Source organism: Chroicocephalus ridibundus, chromosome 4, assembly GCF_963924245.1.
Source record: "Chroicocephalus ridibundus chromosome 4, bChrRid1.1, whole genome shotgun sequence".
Lineage (NCBI taxonomy): Eukaryota > Metazoa > Chordata > Aves > Charadriiformes > Laridae > Chroicocephalus > Chroicocephalus ridibundus.
Genome location: NC_086287.1, coordinates 5,153,079 through 5,178,107, shown reverse-complemented (window position 1 = coordinate 5,178,107; position 25,029 = coordinate 5,153,079). Strand labels below are relative to the sequence as shown.

Here is a 25,029-nt window from a genome sequence, read left to right as displayed (position 1 = left end):
ATCTCATAGGAGAATTCATGCACACAGCAAACTGCACTCACTAACCTTAAACAACCGTCTTACGACCCCATCCAGAACATCCCACTTGGTCTTGCCACTGACTCCGATGCAGCCTATGAGGAACGTGCGAGGCCTCGAATCCTAAATGCATAGAAATGTGAATTTAAGTTAATAAATCAATAAATCTTAGCTCTATGAGGACAGACTGAGAGAGTTGGGGTTGTTCAGTCTGGAGAAAAGAAGGCTCCGAGGAGACCTTATAGTGGCCTACCAGTATCTTAAGGGGGCCTACAAGAAAGCTGGGGAGGGTCTTTTTAGGATGGCGGGTGATGGTAGGACTAGAGGGAATGGATTAAAACTAGAGATGGGTCGATTCAGACTAGACGTTAGGGACAAGTTCTTCACCAGGAGGGTGGTGAGACACTGGAACAGGTTGCCCAGAGAGGTGGTGGAAGCCCCATCCCTGGAAGTTCTTAAGGCCAGGGTGGATGGGGCTCTGAGCAACCTGATCTAGTGGGACATGTCCCTGCCCAGGGCAGGGGGGTTGGAACTAGATGATCTTTAAGGTCCCTTCTAACCCAAACCATTCTGTGATTCTATAAGTCTGTTTAATGTAATTAAAATGCTGGCTTCCTCCCCCCCTCCCGCCCCTTTTATTTTTAAATTATGGTGCATCTTTACCACTCTATATAGCGAATTCCGAACACTATATGAAATCCTTCTTTTCTACTCAACACTTTCTACAGTGTTGGAGTCACAAATCTAAAGGATACTTAAGTGGTATTGATGTTCAGTAAAACGTATTTATTAACCAATCCATGCACAATTCCAAAACCTCTGAGAGGATTACAGCTTAGCAAAAAGACAGAAAAGACTCTTAGGAAAATTCTAGGTAGAAAAGTTCATGGCATGTTCATTTTTCCATGACTTCACAATCAAGTACGTTGCACTTGCAAGGTTCATCCTATGTACTTTTAGAAATGCTGCCATGGACATAGAAATCTAAATACATACGGAGAAATTATACACGGTTATATGTATAAATAGTTATATATAGAAAGAGGGGTTTTTTTATATATATATTTATATATAACTTCTTTGTTATGTTTGGTGTATCAGCAGAGGCAGATAAAAAAAGCAGAATGCACCTATTTTTCTATTCTTCTATAGCTCACTATGAAACATTCGTTGAAGAAAAACTAATTTCTACCGTAAGACTTCAACTAAAACATAAGGAATCGTTTCCAAGTGGTAACCTTACTGACTGTGAGCACAGTGGAGTCCAACAGAATTAGCAATATAGTTTTACTGTTAATTTGCTTATCCAGGGCTGTGATTTATTAATGCAAAATTGGTATTTAATGGAAAGATCTCCTGAGTCAATGTTATTTCTGACTATTCACATTTTTGCCGTCCCCCCCCTTACAAAAGACATCAAATTATTTCTTAAATAGACTTTTACAGGTACTCATAATGTGAGATAGCAAGGTCAGTGCTTGGTAAAGATTGTGTAGGACATTCATGCATGCGTTACACTCATGAGGTGGGCTGCAATTTTACAATATCTGAAATGTATTTGGGTATTTATGATTCTTTCAATTACTTGCAAATGGAGGACATCTGACAGACGTCATTCAAAATGAGATACTTGTATCAGAGAGGACAACTTGAACTAGAACGATAAGGTACAGATCTCCCAGTTTTGATCCATTATGTTTTCCAGAATATCGGTGCTTCTAGCATTCCGGTGTGCCTTGTATTGACACGTGGGATCATCTTCATTATTACTTAAAATGTCATTGAAATTTAACAGAAAGGCCCAAGAGCTTTGTGCAGCTTTTTAAGATACAAGTCTTAAACAGATGCTATCCCAAGGTACAGATTAATCTGCCAACCTCCTTGACGCCAAAAGAGTGGCCTGGTTTTCAGATACTACTGAAAGGCTTAAATTGTAACATTATCACCTACACAGCTGCCGCATGGTCTAGTCTAGCAATCCCGCATTACCAACACGCTTCATGTGCTGACGGCACCACTAAGAAACCGCAAAATGAAAAGCTACTGTAGGTGACACCATGAGACAACCTCAACTGGCAGTATTGGCTCTGAGCAGTTCCAAGGAAGTGGGAGGGAGCTGAGCGCCTTGGCTATCACTAGTGATACACCAAGGAACTATTTTGCTGGGAAAATTTTAAAAAGTCTTTTGCAAATAAAAGCCTCCAAATCAAACTGGACTTGAATTCCCTGGCACAGTCCAAAGTCACTTGTACTTCAGAGCTGGGGACAAAACACAACTCACCTCCTTCCATTTCATTTCATCCTGAAAGTTGACAACTATTTTGACGTGCCTGCCTCCTTCTTTCCGGGCAGAGCCATCTCCAGTGTCATCTAACAGCATGTCTGCGAACAGAAAACATCAACAGCTTCACAGCTGTATCTTAATAACAATGAAGACTATTCTGGTTCACGCCAACATATTTATTGTAGTCAAACACAATACATCTGGGCTTCACATGCCCCGAGGTAAAACACAAGTACCAGGTTTACTGACTTCCCTACCAAATATCAGTATCACTCTTAAAAAGTTAAGGTCATTGAAAATTATTAGTGAGTTATTCTGTATTTTCCTTGCTACGCTATATCCCCTGGGAAATGTACACCATTAAATGGCTTTCAACATGACTCTTGGCAGCTGAGGTCATAATTGGACAACTCCGATCTAGGGTGTAGCAGACCTATGACAACATTTAAAAAGAAGGCTTTGCGCCAGCTCCTGACATATTTCCACACCTCAACTGTTAATAATTTTCATGCTTTCATTTTTCCATGGCTAACCAAACCAAATTGTCCAAGTGCAGGATAAAACCTGCCCACCGCCTTTCTCATTAAACTCACCGAGACTGGTTGACTCCGTGAGGTTCAAACTGTGTTGAGAGAGACCCACTGAGTGTCTTGGAGAGGATGAAATGGAAACCTGAGACTGAGCCCTGCTACAGCTGCCGTGGTTTTCAGATTTCAGCCGATCGTTTTCTGCCTTTAATTTTTCTATCTCACTCTTGAAAAGACAAGTCAGGAATTAGAAGACACAGTGAAAACGTATGCTTGAAAGAGAGCAACGTAAGTTGTTTAGCAGAAACAGTTTAGCAGAAAAGCCATTTTCATAACAATTTTAATTTCTTGTAATAAATTAATGATTTTAATAATTACAACGTCCCTTCCATGAAACTTTTCAAAGTATCCCAGAAAACATAAACATGTGGGAATTCACTAAACACTGAAATGCAGCTACTTTAAGGCAGACAGCACGGGAACATTTCAAGAGGTTGCCAACAGTCAACAAAGTGATGTCCTCATAGGTTTCTAGCGTTGAAACAGTTACAGCTGGAGAGCTGAGGGCAGCAGAATTGTACCTTTTGATGAAGGTACAAGGTTTAACACTGGCGTAAAGCTAGACACAACTTTTAGTAAGCATTCAAAAACTTCAAATTTACCTTCTTTCAGATCTTCACTGTGTGGCAGGGTTGGCCAATCTTTAACGCATCAATGTAGACTGCAATATTTGGGGTGGTTATTTCTTACCTGCATTCTGTTCATCGCCTCCCGAAGCTGGTCAAGCTGATGAGCGGAGCTAAGGGCTTCTAGACGAATATCAGTCAACTTCATCTCCTTGTCTCTTAGCTCGTTCCGTAACTGCATGACTGTTTCAGCTTCACTATCAGTGCATTCAGAAATACTGGAGAAGATTGAAAAACCGACATTGAACGAGACCACCTGTCACTTTTCAGATAGTGCTACTCCATCACTTCTTAAGGAAGGAGCAAAAAAAGTGGTTTATTCTGCAGGAAGCAGGCAACAGTTTTGGCTTATTGGATTAGCGATACCATAAATCAGATATTAAATAGGTCATGGAAACATTAGAGACTAGTGAAATAAATATGTCTGAAGGTTATTTTTCTTTAATCAGCATCTGACACAGAATTCTGTAAGCCACCTCCTGTTGGATAGTCTTCATTTTTTTCATGGTAGTTGCCATAAAGGAAAACTTCTAAAGCCAAAATCTAAATAAATTAAGGGGGTGCAGGCAGTAACATCAGTTGGTTGGAGATTGATGAGTTTACAGACAGATTTAAAGCTCACCAGGTGTGCACAGCTGGGTTTCCCTGAACTGTTCTGGAGGGCTTTGGAACTCTACACCTATTCAAGCGTGATAAATTCCTGCTCGCTTTAAAGCACTCAAGCTTAAAAAATTTTTGGTGGCATTTTTCTTCCCTCCTCCCACAAAAAAAGAGATTCTGGGTGAGTAACATTTCAGCACATTCGTAAGTGTATCTATATAAAGATCAACTACACAGCTGCATGCTTTGAGGGAGATTTCATTTAAAACGTCTCTCTCTAAATCAGGTTAATGAGAGATGTTTTCCCCACCGAAAGGCCAGTAAGCCAAAATACACAAGTTTTGCTTGTGCTCTAGCCTTCCCTCAGTTCACGTATTTACTCTTTTCTCATGTTCAGCTTTTTAGCTTTCATGTCAAGATGAGACGTATGCACACAGCGTTTTGACTGACGATAGACGAGATCATCGTTTGACAATTTTCTGGCTTTCGATTTCTAAAGCACAATTTGCTGCAGTCACCAGAAACTCACTGAATTAGGCTCAAGAGACTGGAGAAGCTTTAAAAAAAAAAAATCCACGGGGGATTATCTTCTGCTACGAACATTTCATCGCTGTTATATGGCTGGAAACTATCGCTATTGTTTTCACCTCTTCCTGTGAAAACAAGCGATGGGCAGAACTTCAAGTTTGGGTACTTACTCAAACGCATCTGAGCTGAAATCAGGCTGGAAGCTTTGCATGACGTCAACAAGGTCATAAGGCTGTCTGGTAATTATATGTTTCACAGTACTGCCTCTTACAACTTTCTAAATTTACTTATCCTACACTCAAGTGACGAAGCTACTGATAGAATTTACAGAAAATCTGTTCTACAAAGTTTTCCAAGCACATACTAAAACGTGAGTTTAGACTCCAAGCAGTGCGGTAAGGCAATTATTTAACTTGATTTCACAGGTGGCCAAAACGAAGCATCAAGATTGCCTGTGACCTTCCCATGAATGTAAAGTCCCGGCTTTAAAGTCCACATCTCATTCGCATACAAACACAAGCAGAAGGGTATGGTTTGGGCCCACAGATGAAGCTATACAATAGCTTGCTACTACCCAAAGGAGCACATTTGTTTCCTCTTCCCCAGCCTGCTCTCGGCTGTGCTGCTGTCACGTCCCCGCGCTCACCAGAGTCTGCTCAGCCCCCCGCGCTGATCCAACCCAGCAACCTGGGGAAAAACCTGTTCACGTTTCTGCCAAATTATTTTTTTCCACAGAATTTAGCACGTGGCATCGGCTCAGCGGAGTTGCCTGAGAAGTAGCAGAGCCACCACAAGGGAAGGACCAGGCCGAGGTGGCTGGGGAGGTACAGAAGAAATGAGGAGCGGATCATCTCCACTCATCAGGCACAAGCTTTTGGATGAGTTCAGCCTTATCACCAGACCATGATGTTTGATTTCCAGTAAATCCTTACTTTTATCTGAATTTGTCAACTTAATTGGGAACTCATCATTGCAGATTAGTACAACAGAGAAAACAAAATCCCAGGCTGGCCTGGCTTGTTTCATTAACAGCAATGGATCCAATTAATTCTGCACTCCAAGGTCACCCTGGCTATAAACACCCTTTATACTCAATATGTTCTGCTGAGAGAGCACCCCAATGAAACAGTAAATTATACTACAGTAACGATACAATCATTTTTGGCTTCCTGAACACTAATGCAAAGGTACTGTGTTGGGAGTCAGCTTACATATCTTGAATTCCCTGAATATATAAATTCAGCTTTTTTGTCCTCTGCCTGTAATCTCCTTTGACTACAGTAGCTGAAACGGTGATCTTTGCTCGTTCTTTTGCCAGTATGACGGGGTTAAGGACTGTACCCAAAACACAGCCCCGCACTGGGAGATAATGTAAGTGATGCTTGGGAGTAGGACTCATCCTTGGCAACAGACCAGCCCTGATCTACAATCCTGTCTGGCCCACTGGGTCTTCTGCCGTGGCTTCATGGTGAACAGCTGGTTTTAGTAGCGCACGTAGCTGAGCAGCTCTCAGATTCTTGTAGTGCTTACACAGACGTGCAGATGCTTAGACAGAGGGGACAGGATGGTGTAGGGTACATTTTGTCTCTGCTTGTTTCTGTCAAGTGGCCTAGAGATGTCCTGCAAAGCTAGCATGGAAAACACTGGATCTCTCCAAAGCATGATAGTGCTCTCTTCCTCTATGAATGCAGCAAGATGCCTTCCACTCCATTTGCTATTTAAAAATTTAAAAATCACTTACAGAGAATTGGAATGGGAAGCTCTCAGCAATGGTGTGGAAACAGTGGAGTTATGGTGTGGTAGCTTTGGCGAAGAAGGTAACGAAGAATCAGTCATCTCCTCGATATCTGAATGAGAAGATGCTGACTTGGGAGATTTCTTTTTACCAAAAGCTTGCTTGAAGGAGCTGCGTAACTGCAAAAACAAGACCACAACGGTAGGCACATCATTAAAAATGAAACCAGGCAAAAAAAGTCACAGAGTAAAAACTCTAACATGCAAATACTCCAAAAGATACAGCCATACTCGTATATTTTAACACGGGTAAAAAAGAATAAAAAAAGCTTTTTTTCCTTAGCTACTTTATGAGATTAATAAGGTCAATAGGACTGCATATCAGTGCTTCCTAAGATAACGATTTTATAGCAAGTTCTGCTCAGTGCAACAAGCTTTACAGCGATGGTGTAGCAATTCGCAGCTACAACGTAATGTGGCTCAGCCAAGGTTAATGATGCTGGAACGGTTAGTGATGTCAATGGATGGGTTAGCTTTGTATCTCAGAGTTTAAAGTAGGTCTTCCTTACCTCATTGACCTGCCGGAAGAAGCACAAGCAAGAAGGAAGTGGGGGAAGGAAAAAAGACATGTTTTAACAGATAAAGCCAGTGATAAGGAAAGCTTTGGATTGCTAAGACAAACACGACCAATAATCAACAAAGACCAACAGTTACTTTAAAACTGGAACCCTGTATTTGCCAAACCCAGGTGTTTCAAACAACATCTGGTCATTTTTTGCATAACTTGAGGGAGACACCGGACCCAAATCTCTTAACTATTTAAATTCTATTTCCTCCTTAGCTCAGACAGAATGTTTTGGCTGACAGCCAAGTTAATATTGTGTTTTTCCTTGCAGGAACAGGTATTTCACCAGGTGAAAAAAACTGAATCTTCTCTACCTACCTGCAACTCCAATAACCGTTTTTAATGGGACAGCCATTTTCCAAACAACAAAACGAATGAATGTTCATGTGATTAAACCGATGTCATCCCGAGTGTTCAAGAAGCATTTGGACAACACTCTTAGATATATGGTTTAACTTTTAGGCTGCCCTGTACGGAGTCAGGCTTTGGACTTGATGGTCCTCAAGGGTCCCTTCCAGCTCAGGATACTCTATGAACATTGTTTAGCGCTATCACAAATTACATGTTGTAAGCAGGCTGGCTTAATAGGAGATGAAAGTTATTTTTAAACTAGACAAAGACTCCTATGGTAAGAAATGTTGAAAATCTGGTGTTTCAGCCCTGAATGGACAGCTGCGTTGTTTCTATAAATAACAAAAAGATCATGGCTGAGAACTGCCTCAGTATTTGTGGAAAAAACAATGTGTGAATGAGACTCAACTCATCTATTTTCTTAGTAAATTATTGATTTAAATTTTCAATTTTTGTTTTACAGAAACGATGTGCTGGTTTTTAATAACAACATAAAATACTGTCCTGTTTCTTCTGCTTCATGGAAACTCTATTTATTTCTCTTTATAATAAGGAGATGTTTCCTTAATCTTCCTTAAAAATAGTCATCTGGTGAATAAGAAGTATAGGTTGCCATAGGATAACATCTACTAGGTAACAATAACAAAGAATACGAGCTAAAGCAAAAATTTAAAAAGTGTTTCTCTTAACTAAGGCTTAATGATTACAAAAGGTTTGTGTCACAAATTAAAGAGTCGCTCGCAATTTAATAGTTACAGCAATTCACTTTGTCTATAACTAATGTATAACCCAGCACAAGAAGGATTTGGAGATGACATTGTTTCCATTCAACCGCCAATTATTTAAGGGGCAGAGTGGAAATACTGCTGTTACGAAGGAGCTGGCAAGATACCCAAATGAAACCACTGGGATAAGAGAGAAATAAAACCAAGAACCTTCTCGGGAAGCTGTTCCTTACAGTTCAGGAGTTTCATAAATATTTCTGAGAGGACATTGTGCAAATACAAACCAGTCTTTTACCAGCTCAAACCACAGTCTGTAGCTATACAGATTTACCAGTACATCCAAAAGATCCAGGGAGATTTAAATTCCGTGGGAAGGAAGGGGTGGATTGCTTTACTGGCTACGATAGAGGATCTAGAGACTTTAGTCCAAACTACAACCAGACTAGGTCACACTAAGGCAGTTATGGTCTAATTCAAAATGGAGTTTAATATAATGTACCTTTCCTCCAGTACAGGGTACCTTGTACACAGTACATGATGAGCAAAGAAGGAAAAATGGGAAATGAAAGGTAAGTATTGCAAAATCTTGCAAAATACATGTCCATCACAATAAATTTTTAAAGGCTGGTATTTTTTTGTTGTAGAACTCCACGGTAAAGTTCAAAACAGAGTTCCTAAAGTGTCTAACATGTTCACTCACACACCAAAAAGAAAAAAAAAAACCAGTAAGAATGATCTCTCATTGTGGATTTGTTTTACTTTAATGACAGACGTCGAGTTCTCCCTAAGGCACTGGACACCATATTACTTTTAGCCAGAATTGATCTTTGACAGCTATTTCTAATTTAAGACTGGCCTTTTGGCTGTTAAGCTAAAATTCAATCCTAGGCAGAGTCAACACAAGGATATACATCACTTAGGACTCAATTAAGCCTTCAAAAGAGAGTTTACACAGGATTTAAACAGCGCGTAGTCCTTGTGCTGACGTGTTGTACGAGGGGAGGAAGGAGGAGCTGAGCGGCTAGATTTCACCATGCATGTTCTGACAATTTTACATCAACCTCACGCAATCTGCTCAAATACACTCACCCAGTTCTTCCTCTTCTTTTTCTTCGAATCGCTCTCGATGTTGCTCCCCACGCTGGAGTGACTGGTAGCACTGTTGATACTGGAGACGCTATCCGAAGAGTGCTGCCTTCGGATCCGCAGGTCGGTGGGTTGAGCAGCTCCAGGTCCTGGGTGTGAATGGAAGCGGTGTCAAAATTGTGTAAGAAATCTGATATACGTGTGAATTACTGGGATAAGTAAGAGAAGTGAGATAAGACAGGACTGCATTCAGATTTTATGTCGGAAATTACTGAAAACGCCAAAGCCAATAAAGCCAAGTGCTTGACAGCTCTGAAATGGGGATCTCTGCTCCCTGTTGTTTCCCAGGCCACTAGACGGGCGAGTTACTAAATGCTTACAGTAAATTCAGCGAGCTCGCGCTGAAGGTGTAAAAGCTTTGTTAAAACGCCTTCTCATGCGCCCAACGCATCCATTTACTCCTGTAGAACTGACCGCCCTATTTACATGGGTACCCATTTCAAATCGCCGCGCGGTACCGAAACAAGCAACTGGAGCCTGGTGATGAGACAAGGCTGATCTCTGATGGTTACATCAGCTATTACCAAGAGGTCTAAAGTCCCAAGGGCGCTGCACTGTCGCTATACGTGGTGCTTGCTTCTCACCTTTGCAGTTGAGCTCAGGTGTGTTGATGACTCCATTGATGGCAGCCTGGGCAGCGGCATTTTGCTTCTTCAGTAGTTCAATAGTCTTCCTTAACTCGTTCAGTTCCGAGTCCTTGAATAAGAAAAAAAAAAAAAAGGCAAAATGGTGATACATTGGAAAACGCAGATGGTATCTAACCGCTACAAAGAAGCCATATTTCAATCTGAGCATTAGTAGCTAGAACGGATAGAGAATTTATGGAATATATATGCACAAGGAGATGAAAAATTAGGTTTGGCGTACCTGGGGAAGCACACCCTCAACAGGCCGCAAAACAGCTTGGTTATTATACAAAAGAATGTACGTGCTCTGTAATACATAAATAACCCATATTCAGAAGTATACTGCCCCGAACCCCAATGTTGCCTGTCTTGCGAGGAATTTTCTTGGTGTTTCTCTTGAACGTGCACACGTGTGGATGCATCGGGAAGAAACTTATTACAAAAATACGCAATGCTGAAGACTTGTGTCCAAAGCAACAATTTATAGTCATAACATGATCAGTTGTCACAACATGCCAGTGAGGAAAATGAGTATTTTACATCAAATTTTTATTACGTTTTAACTCCATCACCACAATTGAGGAAACTAAGGCAAAAGGTGTATGTGATATTTTTTCCTCCCCCCCACAACTGCAGAAGGAGCGGGAGCAACACTGCTGGAAAACAGGGGTTAAGACTTCCCCGAATACTTTTCAAACTTGCCTTTTGCTCCGCTGTCATTGTCAGGCTCTGCAGTCTGATCGTCATGTTCCCCAGGCTCTGCTCAAATGCCGCCACCAGGTGAGCCTGAAAATTCAACCATACAGAAGCACTTTGTTCTCTCCCCGCAAAACAAGGACATTTCTGCAGGTATTTAAACGGACCACCTCCCGCGCTGCACTGTTTGTTGTGTAAATGATACGGAGAAAATACCACTGATGGGAAAAGGTCAGATGAGTAAAGCATATGCTGCCAAAATGTTTGCAAACAAATTACCAGGAACAATTTAATGGTGGAAAATCAGAAATGCCAAAGGTGACACACCAATTTCAGCGTTTTAGAAAACGACAGCCCTTTCATGTACAACACTAGGAAACGATGCAGTTTTAGGCTATAAACCTCGCCCGGCTCGGCAGCAGCTGCTACCAAACGCTTTAGAAAACCCAGACGTAGGAGCAATGCTGTGACCCGGCACAGCAGCAGGAGCTTTCCTAGCGGCGGCTCCTCAGTCAGCTGCTGCATCCACTTCTTTGACACCATGATTTCAATCGCCAGGACAGTTATCTCAGACATACTCTTAACACAGCAGCAAAGTGGGATTATTTTTTTTTCCAGTTTGGAATTCTCATTTATTCTGTAAAACGTGCAATCCTACATCCAGAATACACCTGAGGCCAAAACCACCTCCTGAGTCTCTAGGAGTTAAGGTCCTTTGAAGAGCCACATCTCAAACTAATCCAGTTTCATGTACTTTTCTCGGCTGTTTAAAGATAAACGGAAAAGACATTTTGCCACTTTGTTGAAACATAAAGACACGTTAGATTCAATTTATTTTTTTTTTTTAAACATCTCACAGATTAAGCTTTTAAGAGACACTTTAGGGAATACACCTTGTCCCCTGAAAGTATTCCTGATACCAAAAAGGCATGGAAGGGTGTCCTTGGCTATCTAGCCACATCCCCAATCTATTTATTGCAAGCAATGACATGAAAAGACCTGCTATCATAAAATGTAGAGAGGAAAAAGAGAAAAATCCATCCCTATTTCTAAACACCTCCTGCTGTTCATTTCTGAAATCAGATTTAATCTTTAACTTTTTATGTGGGCCATCATTAGCATGTATAAGGTTACTTAGTCACAGTTTTCAGGTACCCTCACACAGTTAAGGTAACTCTTGCCACAAAGCTTTTCACAAAAAGTTTAAATCTTTTCCCAAAGAACGTAAAAAAACCCAAAACATCACTCCTAAGTTTTAGGAGGATACCCCAGAAAGTAAAATAAAATAGAAAACAGTAAATAAAATAGAAAGCGAGTTTTTTAGATAGAGGAAAGCCAGGCAGAAACTTCCCTCCAACGAGATCACAATTTTCCTTGTGGATATTTAAGGCAAAAAGATGCTGGAAGTCACAGAGGTGGAGATTCTCACTGTCCTGCCCAACGGGAGAATGCTGAAAGCCAAGTCAGCCAGCTCAGTCCAGAGACGTCTTCTCTGCAGAGAGGGATACGGATGACGACGGGACTACCGCCGCATCGTAGCCAGCCTGCCAGATGCTTTATCAGCTCGTATACCTGCATCTCACCCAAAGACTTCTCCAATATTTGGGTGCACCTTGCCTGCAACCAAGGTCCACCTGCTAAATATCAACCAAAATTTCCCGGTGCTTGGCCAATTACCCTTTTTTCTTTTCCCACGGAGCACCAAGAACCCCACGTTGATTATATTAAGGACATCAGCTAAGAATTAAAAATGACTGAGCAGTAAAAGGAAGGAAAAGTAGATTGAGAAGATGGAAAGAAGCTTGATAAAAGGGTACTGTGTTTCTTGTGCCATGATATGCCATTGTTTTATAGATATACACGTATATATATCTATCCATTTACAGATATACATGTATATCTATACATATACATCTATATGCAGCTACATATGCAAATGAACAATGGCATAGTTCAATATATATTTGTCTCGTTAGCCACAACCATCTACACTAACCAGAACAAATAATATTTTTCTGTCCCCATTAAAAGTAATTCTATACACACAATGACAAGTCAAATTGTGCAAAATCTTTCCAAGCGGAAAAGGACATTCTCTCCCCTAAATATATACAGAATAGCAAAACCTTTCACAGAGCTAAATCCAGACTTATTCATCATCGGTACACAGCTGACTTATCCTAAATAACTGTTCTCACATTTGCAACGAAAACAAACGTGAGCCGTACAATAACACCGGGATGTGCATCTCCCATTCCCATCAGCCCCTATGAAAATAAGCAGAGCCGCGACTGTGAGAAAATAGCAAAAAGTAATTTAAAACCTCACACTACACACGTTTGAAAATCTAAATGTTTATTTTAAAAACACAGGTTGCAAAGGTGGGGAGGATGAACAGGGAACAGCAAAACCGATATTCAGGAATCCTCAGCAATACTTTGCAAAAGCAAAAAATAAATGGGCAAGCGGGACCACATGGATGAATAATGGGATAGAAACTCTTAATGCTTTGACCTGAACCTTAAGAGAAAGTTGCTCTTTCAAAACCAGCCCAGGCACCTTTAAATTATTCCTATCTGGAAACTGTTCAGTGAGCTACGGAAAAGAGTTATCTTCACTTCCCAGTTGGAGTGAAACCTTTTCAAAATTCTTGCCCTGACAGCATGAGAGGCAACGAAAGCTGCGGTGTCTATACAGGAAAACTCAGGAAAAAATTAATAAATTAAATAAACAGATTAATTCAAATTGCCTAAGTTAAAAGCTTTTTTTTTTTTTTTTTTTTTAAGAAAAATAATCTCTTATGTAAAGGAAATGTCCATAAAGCAGTATCTTATCAAACAGCATTTATTAGTCTTCACTTTTTTGGGAACAAACCCGGCCTTTTACATGGAAAGAGAGTATGTTCTCTGAAAAGAGGTGGCTAGAGAGTGAAATATATTACTAAGATAGTTACAGCAACATTTCTGCAACAGACTGTAGCTGATTTATGGAAAAGTAAGGGGCAGGTCAAAGCCTAAGAAGTTTAAATACCATGAATAAAAAAAAAAACCCCAAATTTTAGCAAAGTGAATGATGCAAAAATGGAATCTTATCAAAAAAATAAACGATGCTAACTTTTTTTGGGGAAAAACCCCAAACCAAACCACAAATTACCCCCAAACAAACTATTAAAAACAAACTATGTTAAAAACTATTCTCTGCGAAGAGAGTTGTAGTAACCACGCACAACTTCTCGGGCAAATAAATGGCAGGTGGGGCAGGCACAGAGCAGCGTGCGCTACTCACTGCTCTTGGAGACGGGCTGCTGACATCTCTGTTGAGCAACAGCCTACAGAGCCTGAACACACAGAATCACAGAATGGTTCAGGTTGGAAGGGACCTTAAAGATCACCTAGTTCCAACCCCCCTGCCCTGGGCAGGGACACCTCCCACCAGACCAGGCTGCTCCAAGCCCCATCCAGCCTGGCCTTGAACACCTCCAGGGATGGGGCAGCCACAGCTTCTCTGGGCAACCTGGGCCAGGGGCTCACCACTCTCACAGGAAAGGATTTCTTCCTGATACCTAATCTAAATCTCCCCTCTTCCAGTGTGAGGCTGTCACCCCGTGTCCTATCATTACACTCCCTGATAAGGAGTCCCTCCTCATCCTTCCTGTAGGCCCCCTTTAGGGACTGGAAGGGGCTGTAAGGTCTCCTCAGAGCCTTCTCTTCTCCAGGCTGAACAACCCCAACTCTCTCAGCCTGTCCTCCCAGCAGAGGGGCTCCAGCCCTCTAATCATCTTTGTGGCCCTCTGCTAGACCTGTTCCAACAGGTCCTTGTCCTTCTTGTGCTGAGGACTCCAGAGCTGGACACAGGACTCCAGGCGGGGTCTCACCAGAGCAGAGTAAAGGGGCAGAATCACCTCCCTCGACCTGCTGCCCACGCTTCTTTTGATGCGGATCATACAAAGAAGAACGTGACAAAGCTAAGGCAGAGCTAGATGAGTTGCACAGCTGACAAGTTCTTTGTTTGAAGGGCACAAGTTGGTTATTTAACGACATGATTAAAAAAAAGTATGCAAGGGGATCTGGTTCTTACTTTCTCACATATAAAAGAAGCCTCGGGATGACAACCAACCCATGTATCCAGTCCCCTTTGTATTTGGAAGGCAAAAGTTAAGATTTAATTTTTGTAAGGTTTTAGATTTTTTTTTTCTTTTCCTCTTGGGAAAGTGACTGAGCGGTCAAATCCCTTTTACTTGACTTCCCTATTAACTGTGTTCTTGGTTCTCCTTTTCCATTTTGCAAGCTGGATGAGGCACTGCGACGCCTGCAGTGAACACAGCAGTAGATTTCCCTCGAATCCTTCTTGTGACAGGTGTTACTGCTCGGAGGAAAGCTGTCCTTTACTGTGCCAGGTTTCATGTTCTACCTATTCAGAGAGCTGATGGACAAGAATGTCCTCTTCAGTAGCACGTGCTCTGATGTTTATTCATTCCCACAAACTCGGATGCCAGCATGATCCAATTTGACGACTATTCATCTGTAGCTTATTTACTCTAGAATTGCTTGTTTTTCTAGCAAGCTTCTGTTTTGCAGATTTCTGCTATCTGTGACTTATAGCACAGAACACACAAATAAACTTGCTCAGGGTCATACATAGTGCTGCCTCAACACCTCCTGGCTTCCGAATCTCCCCCCCCCCCCCCCCCCCCCCCCAAGAGTTTTACATTACTTACTCATCAAATTCCTCAGAGGAAGCAGGCAGAAGTATTGGCCACACTGGTAAAAATCAGGTACGTCCACTCTCTCTAACTGTCAATTAGTTCCCAGAGCCCCTTATGCCACTGTTACCTACATTAGCCCACATCTTGACGCAATAGCGAAGTATAATGCATTTCAATCCAGATTTCCACCAATTTTTATTCCCACCGATTATAACCTTCATCTGTACCTCATCCCACCCAAATAACAAAACAAAAGACTATTTATAAAAAAGGACACCATCTTCAAGGATTTTCTTAAGATCTGAAGATGGTGAAGATTTAAAGCCAAATGAATATTGTAATTCAGTACTTAAAGAAAGGCGTAAGATAATTCAGTAGGACAGAGGATGTTATTTTTGGAAAGGTCCCATGTGCCTGTAGTTATTTTTTTAAACACATAGGTAATGTGAACAGAATGTTAGCCACATGAAATCTTTTGGTCACTTATTAAAACTGGGGTGGTAGGTGGTGCATTAAATGCATTCCTTGGTAGCGTTTGTTCTCAGAGATGTACTCACATTGGCAGTCAACTGAGTTGTCAGAGCTGACACTTTTTCTTGGGATGCATCCAACTCTCTTCGTAGCTTGCGAATCTATATATTGAAAGAGAGCACTTTACTGCACCATCATACGGAGAAATAAAATAGCAAGACACAAAATGCAGAGTGTCTTGACAGAACATTCATGCCTGTCAAACACATTGTGCTCTTACCTCGGACTGGCACTTCTCTTCAGGCTATAAAATAAAAGCAGAGGAAAATATATGAGGAGATTACAACATAAGCAGCCTGAGAAACGTATCGAATTTTTCGATTCTTTTTTTCCATTTCAAAAACTCTCATGTGAACTCCTTGTTTTGGATTCCCACATCCATATTAAATCTAAGATAATCTCCTAATTTATTTACTCTTCAGGAAAAAGCAAAAGGCTGTTTGTAGAGTACTTCTTCCTGCAGGAAGGAATTTGGGCTCCGCTTCCTAACCTGTGACCAGTGCACCTCTGAGTCTGAACTGTGGAAGGGTGAAGTCCTGGCTCCGTGCATAATGGACCGCGCAAGGCTCTGAAGAGCCAGGACAGTAACAGAACATGACTGATCCAAGGCAATTCCCTTCCTCCCATTCCCAGCTCTCCACGGGATGGAGAGCACGTTTTTGCATTCCAAAATGACGTGAAAAAAAACAATAAATTACTCCCATTTGGGAGTGCCTAAGCGCTGTGGTGATGAAAAACTGAGGACACACAACCAGCTATCTGAGGATGCAAAGGGGATGTAGTGACCACCCCTTGCGGTCTTGCATGAAAAAATTGCGGCTACTATGGCTTGTTTCTAACCAAAGTTATCAGCTAAAGAGAAGTACGCGGGAGGAAGTTACACACTCCACTGTCCTTATGTAAACATGTCCACTACCAGCCACCATGAAAATTATACCCATCAAACCACGCTATTAAGAGCCGCTGGTGCTTGGGCAGCAAACACATAAACCAGAAGCTTAGACAGCAGCTGCCGAGTACTCTCCTTGTGCCTCTCATGGTTATAAACAACAGCCCAGAGGAAAAGGTCTGTTTTCCACCCTTGCAACGTACTACCTGTTTTGGTTTCATATGGACCTTGCTTGAGGCAAGGTCAATAACGAAAGGTGCTGGGTTTTTTCAAACTATTATCATAGAATGGTTCGGGTTGGAAGGGACTTTAAAGATCATCCAGTTCCAACCCCCCTCCCACCAGACTGGGTTGCTCCAAGCCCCATCCAGCCTGGCCTTGAACACCTCCAGGGATGGGGCAGCCACAGCTTCTCTGGGCAACCTGTTCCAGTGTCGCACCACCCTCATAACGAAAAATTTCTTCCTGATATCTAATTTAAATTTCTCCTTTTCCAGTTTGAAGCCATTACCCCATATCCCATCACTACATGCCCCTGTAAAAAGTCCCTCTCCAGCTTTCTTGTAGGTCCCCCCTTATTTTAGGATCAGATCACCTAAATGAACACATACTTTTGGAGGAAAATATTACTGGCAGAGTGAACAAATGGCTTCTTTAGAATTATTAAAATCTGTGCTTTAAAAAACTTACTCAAACTTCTTTATTAGCAAATCACTAATACAAGGCTGGAACGACTTTATTCAGCACATTTTGGGGTGCTTTACGTAATGAAGTTCAAATCTCCTCAGATCTACTGAGGTCCTTTGTAGCAAAGCCTATTTAGCGTAGCTGTAAAACACTGACTGAATAAATTGCTGCTTTCAGGCCATTAACGTCTGTGTTTAAATGAGGATACTGCTAAACATCCACAGACATCTTTTTGAAGGTGAACATAGATTTCATAGCTAGCACTCAGAACATAACCAAATGAAAACCGCTTTTTTTCCTTCCTCCTTGAACGGCAAAAATAATTAGCACAATAAGACCAGTCAATTCAATAATTTTGATTAGTTAACCCAAATTGTTCCTTTCATTATACTCACTGTTGAATAAATAGATGACGTACTGGATACCAAAGAGAGAGAAGAACCATGCACTAAAGGAAAGAAAATAAACACAATGACTATAAATACAGTAACCACACAGCGGGATCATCACAGATCATTCACCGCCAACGAGCAGCCTACTGAAGAAATACTTTCACAAATTTCATCATCCGTCACAAACTTAGTTATATTATTGCACAAATGTACAGTTTGGAGAATGCACAGCCAGGTAATACAATCCTCAAACTGTGATTTGGTAAAGCTGTTTTAACAATTTCATAACACTTGGGTTTGGGGGAAATGAGGTGTGGTCAAGAAGATTAAAAAGAGAAGTTCTGATGAAGATTTGTTCAGAAATAACTATTTCTATGGATGGCTTATCTTAAGACTCCTACAAAAGGCCTTACTCAAGATAAAAAACCAACAAGTTAACTGAAATGCAGACGAGGTTACAAAAGTAAATCTAAGTACTTCATCTGCAGTTTTAGATGAGGTTGAGGGGTCGGGTTGTTTTCTTTAAGCAGCAGACCAAGACGGAGATGTCCCTAGAAGGCCGCGACACCCAGCTCCAGCACATAACCAGGTGCTCCAGGAGAAGACGTGGAATACCCAGGACAGAAACTATTATCTAATTGTGAGGCTCTGAACTGTCCTCTGAAGGCAGCTGCTTCTCCTTCTGCTCACTACATCCATCACGGGCATCGATGAGCTGAATGTTCCCTACCCCTGCGGGGTTTTTCGGTCTTTCTTTAAAGCAATTTCTTTAAGCATTCTAAAGCATTTCTTTAAGGCGGCAGAGTTCATTCTCTCATAGAAAAATGACCAGAATGAAAACATGGCTACAAAACCTTTCCTGGAAAAGAATCCGTTTCAAGCAGGTTTTGCATTTAAATATACAGTCAGTGAAAGATATACACATACATTGATTCCGAAGGTTGTTACCATCACCCTGGTGTTAGGATTTACATATAACGTCATTTTGTTTCTGATCATGCTATTAAAAAAAACTACCTGAAGCTATTCTTTTCTGCTACTGAAACATGCAAAATTATATTTCCTTTATTTTTATTTTTAGAAACAATATACGTTTAACGGAAACTTTCATTCAAACTTCAGGAACTTCACACAAATCATATGAAATCGTGTTAAATCACTTTTTCTTTCATCTAAATCCTCCAGCCAAAAAAAAAAAAAAGTTTAGAAAAGCTGCCATTTTGTTCTAATTACCTACTGCAATTCTCCTACGTTCATAATAAATGGGTTCTGCTTTCCCATTGACATTATATCCTAAGGCAAGGCTGGAAAGAGAAGTAAACAAAGTCTAAGCTGGCTTCTGGAGGAATTTAAGACAATTTAAAAAAACCCACAAGAAAGTAAAAAAAAAACAAACTCACACCCATTTGCTTTTTCTGGTTAATCATATTTTCGATTAAAATGATCTTTATAGTGAGATGTTAAGGACTGTACTGCATTAAGAACATAAAAATAACTAGCGTGAGTCAGATCCAAGGGCTGTCTAATCGTGTGCTCCATCTCTGGCTGCAACCGCAGCGCATGTTTAGGGAAAAGAATGCAAGGAGGCGGCAGAGACCCGGTGATTTTTCCCCAGATACACCTTTGCATCTTCTGGGAATGAGAGATGGAAATTCCTGAGATGGAAACTGCAGTCGGCCCATTCTGTTTCCTAGTTGCTGTGACCTCTCCACCCTTAACTTGCTCAACCGCTTCTGAATCCACTGACACATTTTGTAACAAAAAACCTCTTCTTGTGTTCAGAAATGGAATTCTTTGCAGTTGTTTTAGACCTGCTGCTGAATCGGTCAGTAAGTTCCTTAAGTGTCTCCACACCCCTGTGATACGAGAGGTAATGGATCTCAACCACCTTACATCACCACAATGAATCTCAACAACCTTTCTGTAACGCCCTCAATTATATACTAACACCTCCCTTCAGCCGTCGTTTTTCCAAGCTGAAGATTCCTAATCCATTTTAATTCTCTTCATATCACAGAGGCTATGCACTTAACATCTCCCTGTGGCTTTTCTTTTTACCTGCATTTTACCCTTCGGACTCCCTTTTTCAAGGTGGAAAGCCCAAAGGGCGGGCCACCATTGGACTCATACAGAGAATATATTATTATTTTCTAGTTTGCCCCTCTATACACTTGCTTTGTGTGGTTTTTACAAGTAGAGATGTATTCAAAAGAACAACCATATCAACTGGCCAGAAAAGAAGCAGATCTCCTCCAAACCAATTGGGACACATGCATTTTTGAGTTAGCATCAGCTGGAAATTTTAAGATCACATGGGGACTTTAAAGAAGGAAAGACGACTTGAAAAAAGGGAAAAAACATCGAACTCTGGGAATCGTACTCCCGCTTGTAAAACATCACCACTGCATCGTTTGAACGTGAATATAATGTGAGATTTCCAGTTGCAAGGACAACTAAGGAGTTAATATTTTTGCGCAATTTCTTTTTAAAGTATCTGCAGATGGCTACTTTAAGGCTATTTAATTAGGAGCCTGAAGGCAGTTATGCTCTTGATGTGATTCCTGTGTTTTGCAGTTAACATGCATCTGCACGCAGGCTACAAACCCAAATTGTTTCGGAGCTATTATTTTAAAGTGCTATAAATGCATATGCAAGCACGTATCATTTTTAATGGTAGAAAAGAAACGGTCTAGCCGTGATGAACTGTCCAAAGAGCAGAGGGAACAGCAGGTACTGCTGTCAGTAGTACAAAAAGAAATAAAAATTTGTACCCTTACGACGATATATTTAATTTCTTTCTCTCTAGGCAGCACAGCTCCTTGAGAAGACTTATGGGCAGGGAAGTGGGGAAACTGGACAGCCAAGAGACAACTTAAGTTCTAGGCGGTGTTTCTTCCCCCTGAAGTTCTGGCTAGTTTGGAAGCTGGTCCTGCTGGTAGCTCCCCAGACCCGAGACTCTTCCGATCAAAAGAATTACGTACTGCAAGGCTGACTAACATTTCAACTTCCATGTTGTGCTGTAAGAGAACATGACTGTACTTCGCATCATGGCGACAAAATTAAAAAATGCTTTTAAGAATAAATCCTGGCCCTGCTCAAACCAGTAAGAAACAAACATCTTGCAATCTTACGTGCTAATAAATAATTAAGAAGTAGATTGGTAAGCTTCATTTAAGACCCGGACTTATGCTTCATTGACACTGGCTGATTGTATAAAATCAATTGGTTCATTAAACACAGATTTAGTTTCTAGAATACTTTTTGATCTATTCTCTCAAGGTGAAGGGCAATAAGATCCACAGGTTTGAAAGCACAGGACAGCATATATGTCAGGCTGCCCCTGCCTTCTGTATGGCCAAAGGAGTAACAGAAAACATCTAACCTGAAGACTAACATACAGAGACTGCACCTAACCATTCATCCCATCTGGTCAAATATTATTATACTTTTAAGCGCCAAAAATTTAGGAAAATATGAAAAGGACTTCTTCAGCATGTCCGCTGCAGGGTCACATTCCTTCCTCGTATACACAAGTGATCTTTCCCCGCTGCTTTCAAGTCCATAACTTGGTAAAGTTTTCTTGGACTTCTTTTTTACTACTTTTTTTAAATGAATGAAAAACACTTTGTAGAGCATTTCACCTTTTGAGCATAACTTCCCTTTTCATTTTCTTTTTTTAAAACGGTTTGGAAAAAAAATGGAATACTTACTAAATATTCTTCCATTCTAGCCTCTCTTCTGGACAAAAAGTTCTAAATTATAACAGACAGTTTAACCTCCAACATGCCAAAATGGATTTGCTGCAATCTTAAGCACACTAAAAAGACTACGGTTACAATTTTTTTGAGAATATCTTCAATAAAACCTGAGTAAGTTTTGCTGTAGCAGCTCTTTTAGTATATCATCTAAGTATAGCACAGCTGCAGCGATTTAAATTCCTTCGCAGATTCTATTAAGGAACTCTTTAGTCATAGAACGGAATTCAACTGACTAAATATCCGGCGATCTTTGACTGTTCAAGATCATCTAGCTTTCTGAGAGCATGGCATAAACAAAGGTTAATTCCTGCAATGACAGTTTTCATCCCTACAGCATTATTCTAATAATTTTCAACGCCTAACGAAGATCCTCAGCCACGGGCCTCTAAAATACAATTAAATGTAATGGAGTTAGACTGGCTAAATTCAATAACGAATTGGTCCTGCGTCTTTCCAGAGCCATATCCAAAACTGATGGGATAACCAGTATCTCCAGGGAGGTACCTTGTGACTCCTAAAGGTCCCTAAAAGCATTCAAGTGTGGTTCTCATGCATGCCTGGCTCTAGGGGAGCAGCAACAACCAGGCACTGGTATTAACACTCTGAGTCAGTGCAGGCCTTCAGCAGTGGAGAAGCAAGTCATCAAAGGCTTGTGTGACCTGTAGTGATGAAGTACTTCATGGCTAACCAAGCTCCCAATCCTCGCCAGAAAGGAGATTTAAGACTCAACGAGCTAATTCTGAAAGAGCTTCCTATGAACCACTCCCAGAGCTCACCCCACACTTGACTTTGAGAAGTGCAACCCTCAAGGGTTTTAATGTGTGCTCATAGCTACTCCTGCTACAGCCATAAGGTTGCTTGATCAGTAGCAACCAAACTAATTATTTATTTATAGGTAAATTACTTTTTCTTCTTATATTTAAATAGGCTTCTTTTATCAGGTATGATTACATATCTGAGAAGGAGGAATTAAAGATGATGAGGAATTAAAAAGAAGAGCCTAGATGTTTTGAAGAACTGCTCAGATATCAACTCAGGACATTGAGCAGAAATAAAAAAAGACAATTTGAATACAGACTAAATACTGGAAAAATTAACTAGGATAGAAACAAGAGTCTGGCTGGTATCAATTTCTTACATCACAAACAGAAGTGTAAAGGCCCAGGTTCAGGAGAACAGTCCTATTCAAGGCAACATTTAATATGCTAACCCTAAGCATGAACTAGAGTCATTCTGAGACCACTAATAATGAAGCGCAGGATGTGTTTAAAACATTTCTTGAACAGCGATGGCCTGTACCTAGGCTTTCCTAGGTCCGGCCCAGAAGGATCACTGAATGAATATCATCAGAACAAGAACAGTGATGACTAGGACTAAAGCTTTCTCTAACACTGAGAGCTCCACACAGAGAGAACTGTGCTCTGAAACGACCCCTATACTGAACTGAAAAGCACCAAATTTATACTTGGTTTACGTGGGAATGCCGTTTTCTGATCATTTCCAGAACTTCTTTACTGACCTTCTTCAAAGCCATCGCGGAATGAGCCAGACCGGCTCATTGTTCTGCTTTTCTCGTCCAGGGACATCGAGCTGTTCCTGAAGCGCGTATCGCTATAGGGGTCATAAGGACCATCTGCATTGGAAAGGCTGTGGGTCCGTAGCATGGTTGGGTTTGACAGGCTCATCTGGGCTGCAGTGGTTGGGCTTGCTATAAAGTGAAGAATAAACACCAATTTATTTGCGCGACCACAAATTTTCATACTTAATTTTTGTGCAACTACCAAAAAGCTTTTTTTTTTTTTCTTTAAGACACAAATTTTTGATGTCACCTTCTCCAGGCTTCATTATTTTTCTGAATTCAATGAATTCAAATAAGAGGTATGCAAAGCAAGCTAATGAATAAGAAAACCAAGTAAATAAGGTCATTTTAGACACGCGGTGATATGTCTATGCTTCTACAGACAAGCTCAGTCAACTCACTAACACCTTGTAGGCATGAACTAATTAACCCTCATTTAATTTGGAACAGTCCTTCCTCAAAAAGGATGAAAATGCCTGAAGGAATTTAAACTAGTATTTTATCTGTATAGCTCAGGCTTTGCGAACTATTTCCTTCAAAGCCTTCAAGTTCTCAGAAAATGACATTTTTCTATGTATTTAAGTCACAAATTTTAAGAGCTTTGGTTTCCTAACAGTTGTAGATTTCAGAATTGTTTCGTTCCATTATGAGGTCCTAAGGATTATAAAATACCGATTTTGCCTCAAAAGCCAATACTCTCCCAGCAAGAGCACAAAATGTTTACTCCAGTTTCACATTTTTATTAAAGGACTTCTGTGCTAAAATTATATCTGCTGTTTACTAAGAACTAGTTGGTTTGTGGAAAAAAGAGACCAAACTTTCTGTTCAACCGACAGGTTCCTCTTGGTGCGCTGCCACTGCCTGTTTGTATATACACCATCAACTCATACAGGCTATTGTAGAAGATACAGTAATTCAGTTGAAAACTCAACTTTCGTATCAATATTTGATGTTAAATTAAATGCAGTGCCCTCTTGACTCCGCTATCTCCAAGTTCTTTTCTTAAGAGCACAGAAAAATATCTTCTTTTTTTTTTTTTTGTTACTTCCCTGGGGCCAAATAGCTTTTGAAGCTTATTAATGTAAATAATCTTCAATATTCTCCAGAAAGAGTTAACTTTCTGGGCCTGTGACTACACTTTATTATTATTTTTTTTGGACTATTTAGGTACTTTCATGAACTTTCAAGACAGTTGGTTAGCTGTTGGCAATGTAATTACACTGTGTGTATATTCAGCTGAAGTGCCGTTAAGTGTCGGTTTATTGAAAGCTGTTCCTTGCATCTGTTTCTTTGCAGAACAAAGAGAGATTCTAAAACGTCACTGCTGCAACTCAAGACCGCACTAGAAATAGGTGAGCATGTAAGCTGCTGCAAATTCACACGACACAAGAAGTTCACAAGTACGGGCGTAACTATTTTGAGTGTTAATTCTTTATCGCTCTAGAGAAGACGGAGGGGCTTCTGAAAGTCAAAAAGAAACAGAAAATGTCTGTTTGACATTGTATTTTCCAAATCTCACTTAACTTAAAAGGCGATATATGTACTGCTAGGATAGATTTACATCCCTAAACAAATTGCAAAGGCGAGTAAGTAATATTTAGTCTTCACACTGCAGATGAGCACTATTAGCACTTTAAATCAGGTCGTTTCAACTGCTGATATAGTCGACCAAAATCTCCAATGCTTTATGTATCCTGTCAATCAACTTTTATTGTTTCCTTCATTTAAAAAGCGTCTACTTTTATCAACGTAATTAAGTGAAGGAACGGCCTTTTTTCTGACTTAAAGTTCTGCCTTTTATTATTATTTCAGACTGACCTTGTGCAATTTTCCAACAAACCACTTGAAAAACACACACAAAGATAAAATATTTCAGTCTGATGAGACTGGCACATATGGTAATATGTGTATTTTATATATATATACGTGTAATATTATAATA

At 40.5% G+C, this 25,029-nt stretch overlaps 1 protein-coding gene across 2 annotated transcripts in view; it reads right to left on the bottom strand.

The window, feature by feature from the left end:
• NAV2 (neuron navigator 2) overlaps positions 1 to 25,029 on the bottom strand; it is a 234,703-nt gene that overhangs the window by 15,329 nt on the left and 194,345 nt on the right. For both annotated transcript variants that reach the window (XM_063331285.1, XM_063331286.1), the window contains 12 exons: positions 23,028 to 23,216; positions 17,754 to 17,806; positions 16,003 to 16,026; positions 15,809 to 15,883; positions 10,553 to 10,636; positions 9,809 to 9,920; positions 9,168 to 9,313; positions 6,385 to 6,557; positions 3,580 to 3,733; positions 2,896 to 3,055; positions 2,300 to 2,400; positions 46 to 141 (listed from right to left, as the gene is read on the bottom strand). In XM_063331285.1, coding sequence (XP_063187355.1) covers positions 46 to 141; positions 2,300 to 2,400; positions 2,896 to 3,055; positions 3,580 to 3,733; positions 6,385 to 6,557; positions 9,168 to 9,313; positions 9,809 to 9,920; positions 10,553 to 10,636; positions 15,809 to 15,883; positions 16,003 to 16,026; positions 17,754 to 17,806; positions 23,028 to 23,216 — 1,367 coding nt within the window. The remainder of the gene's footprint in view (positions 1 to 45; positions 142 to 2,299; positions 2,401 to 2,895; positions 3,056 to 3,579; positions 3,734 to 6,384; positions 6,558 to 9,167; positions 9,314 to 9,808; positions 9,921 to 10,552; positions 10,637 to 15,808; positions 15,884 to 16,002; positions 16,027 to 17,753; positions 17,807 to 23,027; positions 23,217 to 25,029) is intronic.